Genomic DNA, 19,467 nt, shown 5'->3' with positions numbered 1-19,467 from the left:
ATTTCCTACAGGTTTTCAAAATTTGACAATCTGCTTCACTTCCGTTAAATTAACTTGTTTATGTCAATGCCCTAGTCCAAACATTAATGTGTGGACAACACATGGGAACATTTTGGTAGTTTTGTTTTAATCAAGATTGTTGCTGTTTGTGTTAATGATACAAGAGGAATTGTCAAAACTTAATTAATTTGATAGACCGGTAGCAAGTTGCTAATTTTGAAAAGATAACAAATTCGCTGAAATATATAAAACTTCAGGTAATTCACTGAAATATATAAAACTTAAAGTAACAAATTGACATTAAGGTGAAATTTACGATAGCAAATTAATCATGCTTTCTAATCCGCAACAATTTTAGTGATTATTGTACCCACTGGCGGCCTCTATGAGCAGTATCAATTGTTAATGGCTCCCAGTGGTCTTGGTCTCAACTCGAGATCTATAATGAATTACTCTCACGCGCCCCAATTCTAATTGAAGATATAAAATCAGCTTTTATGCACTCCTTTATCATATGTATCTATCGTGCATGTACGTCTTCTGTGTTCCATGTAAAAGTCGGACAGTGCTATTGCTTCTATTGCATTTTCATCTACATACCATCAATGATTTATTACTTAGTTTGTATCGATTCAAATTATGCCTCTCCCTTTAGGTTTTTTACACGTACTTGATGCTAGCAGCTCCCACTAATTAACCATAGTTGATGAACTAGCTGCTAGCAGGCTTCAATAATTTTGAAGATTATTGTTACCCTGCAATGAACATAGAAGCTACGAATCTTTGTTTTTTTTTCAAAAGAGAGGAAGATCTGAGCATATGCTTCTACTCTATTCCATTCTGTAGTTAGTAAAGACAGATGGAGATGATCGAAACATGTCTTTAAGTTCTTGGTATCTAGCTATTTCGATCAAGAGAAACAACTGTAAATTTGCAGCTACGAAACAAGAAAAACTTTGTAATTTTCATCACTATGCCAGTTGACACTATAGGTAGGCCGGCCTGCAGCAACACGATTGAAAACTCTATAAATAGCACTTCATCCATTTCAGAAGTACTATCACATCCAACAATACCAATCCCATTTCAATACAAGTCAATCAAATGGCCTCGAGAACTTCCACCCTAAAATTCTTCTCACTAATAATCTGTTCTCTTGCAATCGCCGAAATGGCAATGGCCGGATATCCAGATATTCTTAGTGACTTCATTGCACCTCCAAATGGTGTTGGAAAATTTGGTCGATGGATGCTACTTCTTTCTCCAGATTTCACCTCCTACAAGATCTCAAAAATACAATATATTAATAACAAATAATAATGATAATATTATTGTCATAATAGATTAAATAACAAGGATTATAGAACTTATCTATTGGATTTGTAGGCTTCCGAATGACACATTACTCGAAAAGAGTTTAAGGTTGAGGCATGTAAACACTGCCCTTAAGAGTAGATTTCGCCCCTCGGAGACAATGTCTTGGTGTAGCAGGTTTGTGGCGCCCTACCCTCCAGGGTACAACAACTGTTAATCCTTGTAAGCGTACACTCGCAAACTTGGATCCTAGAAATGCTTGATTTTTCCTTTGGCATTATGGAAGAGGTTTATGGAAGAGCATGCAAGAACAAAGAACTTACTAGAGAAATGGCTATGGAGAGAAATATAGAAAATAATGAGTTTCATTGTATATGTAAGACCAAGAAGTGATAGGTATATATAGTAGATGAAAAGGCTTAGAGATATGATGCAAATTTAATAAGATAATTATTGGAATATTGTAACTCCCGTAACCTTAATATGCCCTAATATTATGAACATAATGAATTAGTAACGTTTTAGCATAAATGTATAGTAAATAGTTTTTCAATGAATTGGGTGTTACACAAAGTATTTTGAAATACACAATCAAAATTTCCAACAAATGGAACAGTAGATGGAAACTTTTTCACATACACCGGCATGCGTGTTATCTTTGAAGAAGATGATCCCAAAAACTTCACAGTTCTGAAGGCAACCTCCGCTGAGTTCCCTGCTCTTAATGGTCAGAGTGTTTCATATGCAGTTCTTGAATTTCCTTCTGGCACTACTAACCCACCTCACACTCATCCTCGCTCTGCTGAGCTCCTCTTCCTTGTTGGCGGTTCCCTTGAAGTTGGCTTTGTCGACACAAAAAACAACCTCTTTACTCAGACTCTTCAGGTAGGTGACCTGTTTGTTTTTCCCAAGGGACTCGTGCACTTCCAATACAATGCTGACTCAGACAACCCAGCTATAGCAATTTCTGCTTTTGGAAGTGCAAGTGCAGGAACTGTGTCAATTCCTTCCACTTTGTTCGTGTAATACCCGAAAAATTCAAATTAATGTCCGATGACATTTTGGAAATGATTTCGTAGGCGTGGGCACGAATACGAAGCTTGAAGGAGTTGTGGAATTAGTTCGAACGATTTTATTTCGAAAACGAACGTTATTTAGGGGGTCTTGAAAAGTGACTTCTTATACGTACAGAATTTGGGAAAACTTTCTTCATGAAAGTTGTAGAGCTCGTCGATACGATCTCGTGCATATGTGGAACGCAATATTCGGAGTTCGTATGAATAAGTTATGAATATTTGAAAATTGGGAATTTTCTATAAATATCAAAAAAATGTTGACTTTTTTCATTAAGGACGAAACTTTTCTGTTTTTGCGGAATAGTCCCCCGGATTCTCTCTCTCTCTCGATCGAAACCCTCAGACCCGGCGGGTCGTGTTCGACCCGACCCGGCTGGTTCTCTCCCCTCCGGCCTCCTCCAGCCCCGGACCCGGACTCCTCCGTGATCGCCGCTCCACGCCCAGCCGTCCCCTCCCATCGCTTCGCCCAGACGCTGCTCCAAAAGCTGGATCGAAGCCACCCAGACTCTTGATTCGGACCCGGCCGGAAAACCACTTTTCCGGCGTTGCGATCGTTCCCATTTTTGTGATCTCCTCCTCATGCTGATCATCCCCATGTAAGCCTTTCATCACGATTTTGTGTATAGAACGCTAGATCATGGTTTGACTTTTTCGACGTCCCTGATTTAATCTGAAATCTGATCGGACGCACAGGATTAATCCGACTTCCAAGCTTGATCTAGGACGATCTAGGCCAAACCAGACTTAGCTCCAGGTATGGAAGTCGACCACCCTTTCATTTTGAACCAGTTTGTAGTTGGTCACTTTGCCATCTGAGGTGGTTGACCGGCGTTGACCGCCGCGTTGACCGCCCACTGACCACCGCTTGTGGCGGCGCATCAGACCATATTTCGAGTTTTCATTATCTGGGCGATGATCTATGCATCCATACGAGCGTTTTGATATATTACAAGGTTATGTTAGAAAAAGTTGGTAAATAGTGGATTTACGTTTTTACGTTACTATTTACGGTTTTTACGTTTTATCTTCGGTTTACGATCTACGAAGATCAGACCATCGGTTTTACTTCAAATTTTAATATGTTGATCGTATGACTGTCCCGGTGACTTTGTGAGGTCACGGGCGAAGATCTGACCGTTGGATCTTCGTATATTTGAGAAATAGTGATTCGGAAGGCGATTCGTGAGAATCCGACCGTCGGATTTTCATATAATTTTGTGAAGATGTTAGTAAGGGCGATTCAGGAAGATCTGACCGTTGGATCTTCGTGATAATTTTGGAGGATGATCCTAAGGGCGATCCGTGAGGATCTGACCGTTGGATCATCATATAAATTTGATCTGACCGTTGGATCATCATTAAATTAGAATCCGACCGTTGGATTTCTGTATATGTGTGGTCTATGAATGATTTCTAAGTTAAGATCGTGTTTGACTAGGTGGTTGATGGATTGATTGGTGAACGATTTCGGATCGTTGTTTTTGAGCTGTTAAGAAGACGCAGCGGGAATTTAGAGGTGAGTAAACCTCACGTGGTTCATATTACGAACCGAATAAATTTAATTACCTTATTTTGTCGTAATTGCGTGAAAATATTTATGAAATAAATATTTGTTTTAAAATCATATGGACTTGATCAACCACGGTCCATGGGGAAGTAAAATGATTTTTATTATACAAAATGAATTTCACGATTTTCTTGTGTGAACTATAGTTGGTATTAGTGGTCATTCCTGAGTGGGTGATTACGTATATATATATTTACGTGATTATATGTGGAATGGTGTGACATTGAAGAGTGTGGAAATTGGGATGATTAAAATACTATGAATTGAAATTTGACTTATCATATTTATATGTGATGATCATGATTGATGAGTTCTTGTTAATATTCATGATTTACATTGGAGTATGTATAGAGTTGGAGAATGTAGGATTCTGAGGACGAGGTGTCCGAAGTTTGACGGTTATGGATAACCGGAGTGTTTGTGTACTGAGGACAGGGATGTCCAAAGTGCGACGGTTTATTATTAACCGAAGTTGTGTACTGAGGACGGGGATGTCCAAAGTGCGACGGTTTATTATTAACCGAAGTATATGGTGCTGAGGACGGGGATGTCCAAAGCGCGACGGTTATAGTGTTAACCGAAGTATTTTGCCGTTGCTTGACCCTAGGCCAAGGTGTCAGAGGTAACGAGGCAGTTAGAGCTCTAACGTGTTATTGGGATGGACCAGAGTGGTGTTATGTGGGTTGGGTGTTTACAGGACCAGTGTGGTGTATTGTGATTTGAGGATTGTGAAAATGTATTCCTTGTGGTTTCCATGAGTGGGTTGATGTCTCTTTGCAGACGTAATACTGTTGAATTTTACTTGAATTGTAATTTAATAAATCAACAGTTCTTTCTTGTTTACTCATACTGGCTGTAAAAAGCTTACCGGGTTTTGTGTTGTTGCAACTCCCGGTACACTATTCAAATTGTGTAGCGGGTAATCCTACAGGACAGGAGAACCAGGACGGTGATCGTGCGGTTAGAGCAATGGTTATAGTTTTACAGCAATTGTAATAGTGAGGCGAGTTAAGCTCATTTGAGCCTTACAATTTGATTTGGTGGGAGTGTGCTGTAATAAATAACTTGAGGATTTGGGTTATTGTAAATTTGAGAGTTGTGAAGTGTGGTTGTTTGTGAGAAAAAAATTCAGGATGTTAGTTGTAATTTGTTATTATTCATGTTTCGGATTTGAATTGATTATTCAAAATTCGGGGCGTGACAGTTTGGTATCAGAGCGTAAGGTGCATATTTGGTGATGTGTCAATACCTTCCGAGTGATGGCCCGTCTGCAGCGGATCCCCATCGTGTGCTCTTTGGTATTGGCTAAGTCATTGGGTATGCGTGAGTGTTGGGAGTTGTTTAGGCCGCTAGGTCGTTTAGGGAACGTGAATACATTCCCTATAGTATTGACTTGGTTAATATGAATTTGTATTTGACTTATACTGTGTTTTAAGTGTTATACATGTATTAGCCAAGCATACTATACTCCTTAGGTGATGGAGATTCGAAGGGGTTGTACTTAGAACCTTACAGTTGTCTTGTAGGTTCGTATTGGAATAAGTTCAGTGGCTGCGAGTTACAATCCTTGAGGAATAGAAACCTCTTGATTCAACTCTGTTAAGTCAACGAGGATTGTTTTATGGAAATGAGGTTCTTTTGATTGTTGAAGTGTTTGGTTGAAGGCATGGTGTGGACCTATGCTCGTCTGTAATGTGGATACGAGTATTAATCGATAGTAATTTTGCCTTTTTAAGTTGGATATACTAATGTTTTTGAATAGATTCTTGACTCATGTGGAGTTGTGAGTAGTGTTGCGGTTAGGGAAGGAATTATTGCGGTTACTTCTTCCTTGTGCTTGTAAGTTGTTAAGCAGGGTTTAAGGTGCGAGACAAGAATTTTATTTTGTGCTCGATGGTTAGAGAGGAGAGACCATTGTTTTGGGTTGTCGTTGAGTACTATAATTCCTTCAGAATCAGGATTGTTGGTAGAATTGGAATTAGTAGTAGTTTTGGTGATTCTGAATTTGAATTGAGTTCGCGAGATGTGTCTTATATACGTGGTTGATGTTACTTGCATCATTTTGGAACGATACGTTACGATTCACAAGGAAAACTGGATTTGAAATTTATTCATTTGAACACCATGGGTTGATGACCTGACCGTGACTTGTGAATATAGTTTTGTTCAAGTGAATGAAATTGAATTTTGTGGCCTTTGTGTGGTGAACTAGTTTTCTTAAGTTTTGGATCGTAGTATGGAGATGGGCTGCAGTGAATTTGAAGTTGTTGTGTGTTTTAAGTTTAAGTAGGCGGGACACTTAAAGTTTTGCAATGGAGTTGATTTTGGTGTAATTAATTGGGAGAGTTAGAATCAGTTCTTGTGAATGATGTTGGATGAGAGTGTGTGCCTTTGGTGATTGATTTTAGGTGTTATAGTTAAACGCAATTTCGGATATTGATTTTAGTGATTTTGTTAGGTATCCATAGTGGTTCAAGTGAATTACTATGTGATATGGAGTTTGATTTGATTTCTGAATCGCTAAATGTTAGGGATTGAATTGTGGTGAGTTTTTGTTGAAACAATTGATAGATGGAATTATCGAGATTCTATAAGAGTTGTAAGAGTAACTCTAAAAACGTGGGTTTTTCCTAGCTAACTCAGGATGTGTTTAGCTTTATAAATCCCTAATCCTATCGATGAAATTGTTGTGTTTGGTTTGACTCAGAGGATACTAGCTAGACCTCGATGCGACTTAATTGATTGTTGGATTCTTTTTGAGTGATTGTTTTTATTGCATCATTATGAAAGATGTGTGCAGTAGAGTTGTTTATGGTTTTGAAAACAGTATTGGGTGACCAAGGTTCGATCCTTGGTGTTGTTGTTGGTTAAACAAACAGGAAAGAAAACATGCACACCATCTTATTGAGTTTATATTACAAAAAAAAAAAGAAAAAAAAAAAGAAAAAAAAAAGCGAGGACTATGCTATACTAAGCCTAGTCAGCAGCTCCGGATGGGTTGAGGCTGAGCTCAAGAGAAACGTTTGAGCCACTGTGGTAACCGCCTGAGCCACCAGAATAGTAACCAAAAGCGCTACCTTCCTCGGAAGTAGCCTTCAGGTTACCAAAGACGTCCTCGCCGTGCACGGGGAACAGAGGAAGAGTTTGAACCTCCTGGTGATCTCCTCCTCGTTGTTGCAGGGATGTTTGTCCTCCTGTTGTGCCAAAAGAGTTGTACTAGTATTAGTGTTGAAGTGTGAGGAAGAATATGAAACAGAATTTAAATCAAGAAATCCTTCATTACCAGTAGAATAGGTGGAACCAAAGTTGAGATCAATGGATCTACCATCATCAGTAGAACTAGTGGACCCAAAATTGATGTCAATGGATCCACCAGCTGGCCCAAAATTGATGTCGATGGATCCACCAGCACCAGTAGAACCAGTGGACCCAAAATTGAGATCAATGGATCTACCAGTACCAAGAGAACTAGTTCTCATGGGCACTGGAGCAGCCTGATTACACCTATTCATCTGCTTCTCTCGAGCCCTGACGTTCTGGAACCAAAAGTAAATGTTCTTACCCTCAACATGCCCATACTGGTTCAGCTGGAGACAGATCTCGTGAATCTGCTCTGTAGTTGGGCACTTAAATCCCTTGACATAGTAAAGATCCTTGAGGATTCTTATTTGTTCTGGAGTAGGAATCCACCTGGTACGGCTTCGCCAGAAATCCATGTTGGCACTACTTCCAGCTGCTTGGGTGTTTCCTCCCTCCTCTGTTGGTTGCTGTTGTTGTGGTTCCATTTGTTGCGGGGTTTGGAGCTCCATTAGTTGCAGAGTTCGTGGCTCTTGGGTCATGGGGTGAGAGGATGTGTAAATCGAGGAATACATGGTTTAGTGTTTGAGGGAGATTTTGTTAGAAGGATTGGAGTTGTTGAACTGGTGATTGGAGATCTGAGATTCTCAGAGGAAAGATGAGATCGAATCTTCAAATGGAAGAAAAGATCTGAGAAAGAAGGATTGAAGATTTGGAGGAAAAGATTGAAGATCTGAGAGTAAAAAAAAAAAAAAAAACTGGGGATTTGAGAAGAGAAAGGCTGAAGAGTTGAGAGAGAAAGACTTGAGCTCGGAAGAAAATTTCTTTTCTTTTGGAGTGAACAGTTTTTCTCCAGAATGCACCTATTTATAGAACAAGGTGAACAGATCTCCACCGTTGGATGAACGATCTCAGAATTTGAATCCACGCGTTGGATTAAAGTCGCCCCGAAACCCGGAAAAGCTGTTGGCGCGTGTTGAGCGTGTAAGGGGACAGGCCGAACCTCGAGACGCTGTGGCAGACAGCTTTAGCCGAAAGTGATTTGCTTTCCGTAAATCACGGAAGAGACGTGTCGTGGCACGTGGAGTGTACCGACAGTTTGTTGTTATTCTATCGCTTATGATAGAATAAATAAAAGAAGTTGCATGGATAGTAACGAGAGCAGCTGGTGCTCTAGTGGTTGAAGAGCAAGGCTCTTGTACAAGAGGTCAGAGGTTCGAACCTTGCCTCTCGTTTATTTTTATTATGTTCGCTTATGACATAATAAGTATAACATTTGTACACATTATATTAAGCACAGCTTGTGCTCCAGTGGTTGGGGGACAAAGGTTTCGTGCGGCAGGTTGAGGTTTCGAACCTTGCCTCCCCCGTTATTTTATTTATGTCACTTATGACATAATAAATATAACACGTGAGCATATATTAATGAAGGCAGCTCTTGCTTCAGTGGTTGGGAGCAAAACCTTCGTGTTCGAGGTCGGGAGTTCGAACCTTACCTCTTACAAATATTTTTGGATCTCGTATATACTTGTTATACGGACGTATATACGGTATGTACGGTATACATACGTATATACGGCCTGTACGGTATGCATACGTATATACAGTTGTACAGTATGCATACGTATATACGGTCTGTACGGTATACATACGTATATACGGTATGTACAATTTCATACCGTAGCCGAGCTGGAAATAGTAAGCCCAATTGTTCGGCCCGATTTGTAGGCCAAAATAGTAAGCCCAATTGTTCGGCCGATTGGTAGGCCCAAATAATAAGCCCAATTGTTCGGCCCGAATGGTAGGCCCAAATGTTAAACCCAAATTGGTTCGGGCCGGTTTAAATGTGGATGGTTCGATTTCTTCGGCCCAATTGGCCAGCCTTAATGCTTAGCCCAAGGATTGAGCAAGCCCAAGTCATCATCACTGTGTGACATGTTTTATTGGCGTGCTTTTGAGAATGATTTGTTTTGAGTGATGCTAATTGAGTAGCGAAACGCTTTGTGGGAGTGTTTATTGTGGTTGTATGCCAGTACAGGATGACGATCAGTGTGAAAACAACAATATGTGCAATGCCACGTGGTGATTTGAGTGTGGGTTGCTTGAAGCAATTGTTGTGTTGTAATTTTGAGAAATGATGCGGTGAAGGAATGTCATGTTGATGACTTAAGTGGGAATGAGGATTTCATTTGTGAATTCTAGTTTTGTGAATTTACATCGTGATGAAAGGATTTAGTGGCCATAGGAATGTATTTTTATACGAATGGCTGTGGCTTTGTGGATTACTACAGTTTTGGGAAGGATGGAGATTCGATGGTTAGGTCAACCTTAATCAAGAGGAATTGACTTACGCTTAAATTTCGGGACGAAATTTCTTTAAGGAGGGTAGATTGTAATACCCGAAAAATTCAAATTAATGTCCGATGACATTTTGGAAATGATTTCGTAGGCGTGGGCACGAATACGAAGCTTGAAGGAGTTGTGGAATTAGTTCGAACGATTTTATTTCGAAAACGAACGTTATTTAGGGGGTCTTGAAAAGTGACTTCTTATACGTACAGAATTTGGGAAAACTTTCTTCATGAAAGTTGTAGAGCTCGTCGATACGATCTCGTGCATATGTGGAACGCAATATTCGGAGTTCGTATGAATAAGTTATGAATATTTGAAAATTGGGAATTTTCTATAAATATCAAAAAAATGTTGACTTTTTTCATTAAGGACGAAACTTTTCTGTTTTTGCGGAATAGTCCCCCGGATTCTCTCTCTCTCTCGATCGAAACCCTCAGACCCGGCGGGTCGTGTTCGACCCGACCCGGCTGGTTCTCTCCCCTCCGGCCTCCTCCAGCCCCGGACCCGGACTCCTCCGTGATCGCCGCTCCACGCCCAGCCGTCCCCTCCCATCGCTTCGCCCAGACGCTGCTCCAAAAGCTGGATCGAAGCCACCCAGACTCTTGATTCGGACCCGGCCGGAAAACCACTTTTCCGGCGTTGCATGGGCCGATCGTTCCCATTTTTGTGATCTCCTCCTCATGCTGATCATCCCCATGTAAGCCTTTCATCACGATTTTGTGTATAGAACGCTAGATCATGGTTTGACTTTTTCGACGTCCCTGATTTAATCTGAAATCTGATCGGACGCACAGGATTAATCCGACTTCCAAGCTTGATCTAGGACGATCTAGGCCAAACCAGACTTAGCTCCAGGTATGGAAGTCGACCACCCTTTCATTTTGAACCAGTTTGTAGTTGGTCACTTTGCCATCTGAGGTGGTTGACCGGCGTTGACCGCCGCGTTGACCGCCCACTGACCACCGCTTGTGGCGGCGCATCAGACCATATTTCGAGTTTTCATTATCTGGGCGATGATCTATGCATCCATACGAGCGTTTTGATATATTACAAGGTTATGTTAGAAAAAGTTGGTAAATAGTGGATTTACGTTTTTACGTTACTATTTACGGTTTTTACGTTTTATCTTCGGTTTACGATCTACGAAGATCAGACCATCGGTTTTACTTCAAATTTTAATATGTTGATCGTATGACTGTCCCGGTGACTTTGTGAGGTCACGGGCGAAGATCTGACCGTTGGATCTTCGTATATTTGAGAAATAGTGATTCGGAAGGCGATTCGTGAGAATCTGACCGTCGGATTTTCATATAATTTTGTGAAGATGTTAGTAAGGGCGATTCAGGAAGATCTGACCGTTGGATCTTCGTGATAATTTTGGAGGATGATCCTAAGGGCGATCCGTGAGGATCTGACCGTTGGATCATCATATAAATTTGATCTGACCGTTGGATCATCATTAAATTAGAATCCGACCGTTGGATTTCTGTATATGTGTGGTCTATGAATGATTTCTAAGTTAAGATCGTGTTTGACTAGGTGGTTGATGGATTGATTGGTGAACGATTTCGGATCGTTGTTTTTGAGCTGTTAAGAAGACGCAGCGGGAATTTAGAGGTGAGTAAACCTCACGTGGTTCATATTACGAACCGAATAAATTTAATTACCTTATTTTGTCGTAATTGCGTGAAAATATTTATGAAATAAATATTTGTTTTAAAATCATATGGACTTGATCAACCACGGTCCATGGGGAAGTAAAATGATTTTTATTATACAAAATGAATTTCACGATTTTCTTGTGTGAACTATAGTTGGTATTAGTGGTCATTCCTGAGTGGGTGATTACGTATATATATATTTACGTGATTATATGTGGAATGGTGTGACATTGAAGAGTGTGGAAATTGGGATGATTAAAATACTATGAATTGAAATTTGACTTATCATATTTATATGTGATGATCATGATTGATGAGTTCTTGTTAATATTCATGATTTACATTGGAGTATGTATAGAGTTGGAGAATGTAGGATTCTGAGGACGAGGTGTCCGAAGTTTGACGGTTATGGATAACCGGAGTGTTTGTGTACTGAGGACAGGGATGTCCAAAGTGCGACGGTTTATTATTAACCGAAGTTGTGTACTGAGGACGGGGATGTCCAAAGTGCGACGGTTTATTATTAACCGAAGTATATGGTGCTGAGGACGGGGATGTCCAAAGCGCGACGGTTATAGTGTTAACCGAAGTATTTTGCCGTTGCTTGACCCTAGGCCAAGGTGTCAGAGGTAACGAGGCAGTTAGAGCTCTAACGTGTTATTGGGATGGACCAGAGTGGTGTTATGTGGGTTGGGTGTTTACAGGACCAGTGTGGTGTATTGTGATTTGAGGATTGTGAAAATGTATTCCTTGTGGTTTCCATGAGTGGGTTGATGTCTCTTTGCAGACGTAATACTGTTGAATTTTACTTGAATTGTAATTTAATAAATCAACAGTTCTTTCTTGTTTACTCATACTGGCTGTAAAAAGCTTACCGGGTTTTGTGTTGTTGCAACTCCCGGTACACTATTCAAATTGTGTAGCGGGTAATCCTACAGGACAGGAGAACCAGGACGGTGATCGTGCGGTTAGAGCAATGGTTATAGTTTTACAGCAATTGTAATAGTGAGGCGAGTTAAGCTCATTTGAGCCTTACAATTTGATTTGGTGGGAGTGTGCTGTAATAAATAACTTGAGGATTTGGGTTATTGTAAATTTGAGAGTTGTGAAGTGTGGTTGTTTGTGAGAAAAAAATTCAGGATGTTAGTTGTAATTTGTTATTATTCATGTTTCGGATTTGAATTGATTATTCAAAATTCGGGGCGTGACAGTTCGCCACCAACATCGATGACAATGTCTTGGCTCTGTCCTTCAAGACTGACGTAGCTACCATTCAAAAGATGAAGGCTGGTCTCGCTCCCAAGCCATGAGGAGAAGATCGATATAATTAGTTAATATGGTTCTGATATAACTTGTAATTCTTTTTTTATTTGAATAATTACCCTCAATAAGTTGGAAGGGTACGTCGCCACCTGTGTTACTGTGACAAAGCATTTATCACAATTCACTAATCATCAACTATCCATATTTTTATTTGATCTATTCGTGAGCCTGACTTTGTTTGTGATGAATCTATTGAACTCCATTGTAAATTTCAAAATGATTTGGATTTCTGATATAATAGGGAAGGGATGCATGAACATGAATAACACAAACTTAACTTAACCATGGTAATTTTCTGTAAAATAATTTTTACAGGGAAGAATCTTCTCGATCTTTATGAAAGGCTGCTTGTTCTTTTAAATTTTATCCCTGGTCCAAAGTTAATTGGTGAGAAATTCTCACCAGCAAAAGCTTCACTCCGGTGCTCAGGAATTGGTGGAGGCAAGTTTCAGAACTTAAGCAGGCAAAGGCAAAACTCCTGGAATTGGCTTGTATGGACTTTTTCAATGAAAGCTTACCATTGGAAAGTCTTGATCTGTATAAATTTTACCTTATCTAGTATTTGGCCTAATTCTGCTAGAAGAGATAAAGGTAGTTGCCTCCCTCCACTCGAATTTGTATGTATATATTTTTTTGAAGTCTGCTTCGATCATCTTCTGTGTTTTCATCCTTCAGTGGATTAATGGAATGGTTTAGTTTTAGTTTGGTTGAGCGAGCTTCTGCTCGCCTAGGATGAACGTCATCCTTTGGCTAGCTGGCTAGTAGGAGTTGGCTTTCAATCCTTTCATGTTTCACAAATGGATGGATTGGTTCATACGCTGCAAGGTCTTATGCCAGTTTGTACTCTGAAACACATCCCATTATTTACATGAGCTGTTCTTTGAGTTCTCTCGTACTGAGCTTGTATGGACTTATTGGTTCATTGGTTGTAATGATATTACAAAATCCAAATGAATGTCTAAACATGAAAATTGATCGAGCTCAACAATTAAAATGATATTGAGACTTTTTATCTGATCGACTAACCACAGTTAGAGGAATCTGTTTGTATATTATTGACAATAAATGAATACAAACAGTGGAATGCAGGTAGGTGGCTTACCCTTTCAAAAATCGACACATAATGCTTAATTATTCAAAGCAACATCAAAAACAACAAAACAATGAAGAATCAATTTTGTGATTCTATCTTCATGGCTTCGGAGCAAGTCCAGCTTTGAGTTTCCGAACGGTGGCTACATCAGTCTTCAGTGACAAAGCAAGGACATTATCATCAATATTAGTGGTGAACAAAGTGGGAGGAACTGATACAGTTCCAGCACTGGCGCTTCCAAAGGCCGAAATGGCTAGAGCCGGGTTTTGTGCATCAGCATTGTACTGGTAGTGCACAAGTCCCTTGGGAAACACAAACAGGTCACCGGCTTGAATAGTTTGAGTAAAGAGGTTGTTCTTTGTGTCGACAAAGCCCACTTCAAGGGTGCCATCAACGAGGAAGAGGAGCTCAGCAGAGCGAGGATGAGTGTGTAGTGGGTTAACTGTACCAGATGGGAATTGAAGGACAGCATATGAAACACTCTGCCCGAAAAGAGCAGGGAACTCTGCCAAGGTTGCCTTCAATACGGTGAAGGTTGTGGGAGGGGTTCCTCCAACAAGAGCACGCATGCCGGTGAATGTGAAGTAGTTTGCATTTACTGTTGCATTTGGAGTAGGTTTAATGAAATCCGAAATAATATCCGGGTCAGCCAATGCCATTTGAATTATGGCGAATGTAGAAATTAGTAGTGAGATGAATTTGAGTGTAGATGCCATGGTTGGAACTTGATTGGTTTGTTGAAACTAATCTGATGTGCTATTGCTACAATGTTGAGTAGTCAGATGAGGTGCTATTTATAGAGTGAAGGTTATAATATACTATTGCTGCAGGTCTTTCTATTGCGTAGTCAAGGTGAAATTTACAAAGTCTTTCTTGTTGTAGTTGCAATTTTACAGTTGTACTCTTTCTTGAAACTGATACAGGAATGTGACTACTTCATGTTTCTTATTTTGTCTTTATCAACAGTTCAACACAGCTTAAAATGGAAGATAGTAGAAGTATATGCTTAAACCATTGATGTTTTAGATGTTCCTCCGTTGATTCCTGATAGGGTAGGTTAAGTCATAATATTGCTGAATAAATGGATGTACATATGAATATTGTTTGAAATTCTTCCTCAATTTTTTATGGTAAAACAAATTAAAGTTATTAACTTTGAATTTAGGCCTCGCTTGGTTCACGGAAAGGAAAGTAATTCCTTTGTCTTTCCCATGGAAAGGGAAATAAAATTTTCCAAGAACTTTCTATTCCGATGATTGATAACGTAAGAAAAGTTATCAAGAAAGTTGTTAAAAAGGTTGTAAATAATGTAATAAAATAATATGTTGTGAGTAATAAATGCAAGGAAAGAAGAGAAAAAAGTGATTCCTTTGGGATTTGGAATGAACCACTTTCCCCTTTATTTTCCCTTCCTTTAGAAAATGAAATTCTTTCCTTTTGCATCTCAAACACAAGAAATGAAATAAAGCAGGAACAAATTTCCTTTCCTAATGTTTTACTTTCCGCGAACCAAACGTGGTCTTAATTTATCCACGGCTATAACTCTGTGTCCAAATCAATGTTACTGAGGCATTAACTTTAGCCCTTTCTTGTTGTGACATTGTCATGGTACGTGAATAAAATTAGAAACCAAAATAGTATGGAAGGAAAAAAAATTACAAGAGAAATATGAAGACAAACAGAAAATTGAATAAAACAAACCAACAGAATAAAGATATGTCTCTTTAATATAATTACAAAGGATCAAGGAGTGTTAACTGCTCTGCATGATTTCCTGATCTCCCCTTGCGTGCCTGTAAGTACTCCCACTGCTCCCAACTTAACCATGGCCTGCCCAAATTTCGCAGAGAAGCCAAAACTATTGGCAATTGTTGTCACTGTGGACTGAGTTATGGGGTCGAAAGCTAGCTCTTGGTCGATTTGAAGAATTCCTCTCCTGGCTCGTATTTGCTTGTAGAATGAGTTGTCAACAATGAACGAACTTGGTACGTACTCGTTCTGGTCAAGATCAGCAGTTTTACTGCCTGCTGAATTTTGAGGGCAGATAGATCTCAGCTTTCGCAGCAATGATGAATCCATGCTCCGGTCAGGTCCGCCAGTGTTTTGGAAATTGTATAGACGGTCTTGGAAGAGAGAACAATGTGCCACCCCAATGGTGTGACCGCCTGCATCGTGAACAAGCATGCATATATTAATCCCATAGGTCTACGTACACATAAATATGTGGGTAATTAAATTGCCTCACATGTCGATCATATTGTCAAACTGTCAATTGAGCAGTGATAAGGTGTAATTATGCTTAAATCTGTAACCAAATTGATGTTGGACAACATAACAAGTCAGATATGTCCAACAAGATAACATTTGCAAACAAAATATTGAAAGTTTGAGATTTGAAACTTGAAGAATAAGAAGAAGAGGCGCTGATGAGTATGTATTGTTTAGTACCAAGAAGATAAACCATGTCAATGGCATTGAGTCCTTTTCTAGCAAATGCTGCCACAGATTGATTCACTGAAATTGATGGAGCTGGGAGATCAACATTTGATGCAAGAGATACAAAGCCATCTCTTCTCCCAGTTTGAACATTGTATCGCACTCCTCCACTCTGAAATTAAGTACATAATCCATGTATCACCACCATGAATTAGCCAAGAACTTAATATACTCCAGAAAAGAAATACAGATCATATTGCTTACCAGACATACAGCTTCTCTGGTAGCCATTACAACGATATCGGAGCAGGAGACCTTTCCTGGGCATACAACTTCAACTGCAGCTTTTGCGGCATCAATGACATCATAACCCCGTACACTGAGATTCGGAGGAGCTGTTTTCTCACTGGAGCTTCCATCTAGCAGAATGGACGCATCACATCCCTTTTAAACAAAAACATATAAGCATGCATTAGCTCTTGCAGGTTAAAAGAGAAACACTATCGTTTATACCATATGCATATCAAACATAAATACCGGAAGGATACGATCAACTGAGCCACCGGAAGAGGTTTGGGTCATAACTACTCTAGAAGGTAGGCCCAAAGCCCAACACATATACTAGTCTCACATTCCAAACCTTGATAAGCCACATCTAGTTCCACATGGGAAAAGGAAGGGTGACAAGCCTAAACCTAACACTATATATACGTGTTTCCCCCCTCATTCAAGGTAATTAAGCCTTCATTCTATCTACTCCTATCTTATCAACTTTCCTACAAAGTGTTTGACTTAGGCATCGGAGAGTCGTAAACCAGCAACCCCGGTCTACCCTCTGACCTTTATTTGTGGTTGACAAGTGAAGGAGCTCGGAGATGGTGTGCCCTTCCGGTGATTCTTGGTACCCACTCAGGAGCCACGCAGAAACAACTATGAATTCATGGTGATAAATTATAAGATTTGTTCTCCTTTTCTTCTCAACATTTTTAGTACTTCTCAAGGTATTCGAAGAGAATTCTGAGTTTACTACCTCTATCAGTTTAAGTATGATGTGGAAATAGAATCATTTTTGTGGCATTGAATTCTCTTCTAACTTAGTAGATATATATCTAAACTTGTTAGGCAAAGTAAACCCTAAAAGCTAGTGTTAAGTTGTGTTAAGCTAGGCTAGCTAGCTCCAACAATGTATACCAAATTAACACCATCTTCACGTGCTAGCTTTTACCCCACCTTGCACGTGAAGCATCGGGTAGGTGTGAACGGACAATAAGCCAACAATATATCAAGCTAACATAATTAGCGTTAGGGATTGATGATCACAAAATGAAATATAGAGAAGAAGAAAAAGATGGAAATTAAGAAAGTTACATTCACAAAGCAATCGTGGAACTGCATGCGAACGAGAGCAGCAGCAATTGTTCGGTCCATTTTGTACTTTGCCTTGACTACATCAGCTACTACTTTTTCAACATCAGCAAGGCACTTTCTCTCGTAGAACCCTACCTCTAGTGCCCCATAGCACTGCCCTGTGAGGCTTACAAATATGAGCCCAAATATCCCTACTGCCACTAGAGCACTGCTAGACATTTTCATCTTCTTTAATTTTCAAGCTACTAAACAAACAATCTCTGTGTGAATCAAAAGCATACATATCACCTGCATTTATAGGAATATCAGGAACCATGCATAATTGGAAACTTGCAAGCTTGTGTGGTTTGCACGACTTTCTGTAATTGGTCATCTTCATTTGCATTTTGAGTCGGCTATAAACGTGAAGTCATGTAAGTAAGAATGTGTATATAAATATAAGCCAACAGTTTCTTAATAGTTGACATGAAAATGAGCCAACAGTTTCATTTTATTTTTTTTTATTTTTTTTTTATATTTTTACAGCGGGCAGAAATATTGCTTTAATTTCTAGTAAGAGCCGTCCTTATGTTGAAATAGGTCTATCGCTCAACTCACACACCCTTTAGAAGATCAAGATTCCAACACTCAGTGTCTTTCCATCAACTTATTCGTACCAACCTTACGACATACTTGCGTTCATGTCACTTGACTTTTTCTTTATAAAAACAAAAACAAAAAGTTGAATGGTGGTTGGGTCTTTGTGGAGTTGTGTCGTACATTGTATGTAGTTGAAAGATGGAGGAATCAGTGTAAAGAGTAACTGGAGAAGAAGATTGTGTAGCAGCAAGAAATTTCTAATGACAACCGATAGCATTTCATATAGTCAATGCATCCTATAGCCACAAGTTCACTAGGAATATATAAATTAATATAGATATCTTGTTGAATGAGGAAGAGGGGTAGGAGGTAGAGTAGTTGATGCCTAACGTCGTGCAAACCCAATGGGGATTCATTTAAAGGACATCCATCCATGTCGATCGATAAGATGGAGGGTAGCAGCCTAATATGTATTTCGCAGTGGATCTAAAACTTGTCCATCCATGGTCTTGACTCTTGAGATTCAAATTATTGAAGATGAGTATGAGAGTGAGAATTGCGAAATGAACCTTTCATTTATCTATACTCGCCATAATTCCTCAGACGATTTGAAAAATTGGTATCACTAGCATTTCCAATATATAATTTCTTGGGTTTTTGTCCATTTATCCCATTTCTAGGGATTTTTTTCCCTTACCCTATTAAGTTTTTTTTTAATTCTCCCGTACTCAAAACACTCTAAGGAAGTCTTCCCTAATACCCCATTAAGTTTTTTTTTTTTAAGACTATTTTACCCTCACCCCTTTGTTACTTAAAGAAAGAGAGAGAGAAATCATAAGAGACTTTACCGGAGCCCGGTCACCGGAATCCAGCCAACTTTCGCCAGAATCCGACAAATTTTCGGCGGAATCCAGTCACCAACCGCCGCCCACCGGACTTTTCTGAAAACCTCGCCGGATGTCCCCAAAGAGGTTGTCGGAGATCTCATAGATATACATAAATCGCCGAAAATGTTTATTGCCCCCAATAGACGTCTATTACCCCCCAATAGAACTTTCGGTCACCGGAATGTGAACTAATCTTTTTAAAATTAGACAAATAAAACTTTGATTAAAGAAAAAAAAACGAGGAGATTACATCAATTCAAAACGTCTATTGCCCCCCAATAGACATTCAAAACCTTTTTTTTTCGTTCCTTCTACCCCATTACTTAAAAAAAAAAAAAAAAAATTGATTTGGGCACCAAGAAAATGCTCCGGGCACCCAATCTTCTTCTTCTCCCTTCTTCCACGGTTGCAGAGCCGGGACGGGAACCTTAAGTTCACAATTGTGATTCTTTACAACATATGAACAAATCGAGATCCAAGTACCAAAATCTCGTGCAAAGGCTTCGAATGAGGG

General features: G+C 39.6%; 3 protein-coding genes across 3 annotated transcripts; 1 reads left to right on the top strand and 2 right to left on the bottom strand.

Moving 5' to 3' along the window:
* The first annotated feature begins 1,959 nt into the window (after positions 1-1,959).
* Positions 1,960-2,340, top strand: LOC133730692 (germin-like protein 9-3). The gene has a single exon (XM_062158238.1). It carries the CDS (start codon positions 1,960-1,962, stop codon positions 2,338-2,340), a length of 381 nt encoding a protein of 126 aa, XP_062014222.1.
* Positions 2,341-13,621: 11,281 nt separating this feature from the next.
* On the bottom strand, positions 13,622-14,450 carry LOC133733909 (germin-like protein 9-3). Its single transcript, XM_062161555.1, has one exon. It carries the CDS (start codon positions 14,397-14,399, stop codon positions 13,782-13,784), a length of 618 nt encoding a protein of 205 aa, XP_062017539.1. The 5' UTR covers positions 14,400-14,450; the 3' UTR covers positions 13,622-13,781.
* An 861-nt stretch (positions 14,451-15,311) lies between these two features.
* Positions 15,312-17,732, bottom strand: LOC133728854 (peroxidase 60-like). Its single transcript, XM_062156282.1, has 4 exons — positions 17,488-17,732; positions 16,384-16,563; positions 16,132-16,291; positions 15,312-15,848 (listed from the first exon to the last, which is right to left on the bottom strand). The coding sequence occupies exons 1-4, from the start codon at positions 17,710-17,712 to the stop codon at positions 15,427-15,429; spliced, it is 987 nt and encodes a 328-aa protein (XP_062012266.1). The 5' UTR covers positions 17,713-17,732; the 3' UTR covers positions 15,312-15,426.
* Positions 17,733-19,467: the final 1,735 nt, after the last annotated feature.

Source organism: Rosa rugosa, chromosome 2 (assembly GCF_958449725.1).
Source record: "Rosa rugosa chromosome 2, drRosRugo1.1, whole genome shotgun sequence".
Lineage (NCBI taxonomy): Eukaryota > Viridiplantae > Streptophyta > Magnoliopsida > Rosales > Rosaceae > Rosa > Rosa rugosa.
This window is presented reverse-complemented; position numbering and strand designations above follow the sequence as displayed.

Coding starts and splice junctions, on each gene's coding strand:
- LOC133730692 (XM_062158238.1), top strand. CDS start 1,960: ATGCGTGTTATCTTTGAAGAAGATGATCCCAAAAACTTCACAGTTCTG.
- LOC133733909 (XM_062161555.1), bottom strand. CDS start 14,399: ATGGCATCTACACTCAAATTCATCTCACTACTAATTTCTACATTCGCC.
- LOC133728854 (XM_062156282.1), bottom strand. CDS start 17,712: ATGAAAATGTCTAGCAGTGCTCTAGTGGCAGTAGGGATATTTGGGCTC. Junction 16,564..17,487: donor TCCACGATTGCTTTGTGAAT/GTAACTTTCTTA, acceptor TTTGTTTAAAAG/GGATGTGATGCGTCCATTCT. Junction 15,849..16,131: donor TGACATGGTTTATCTTCTTG/GTACTAAACAAT, acceptor TTCACGATGCAG/GCGGTCACACCATTGGGGTG.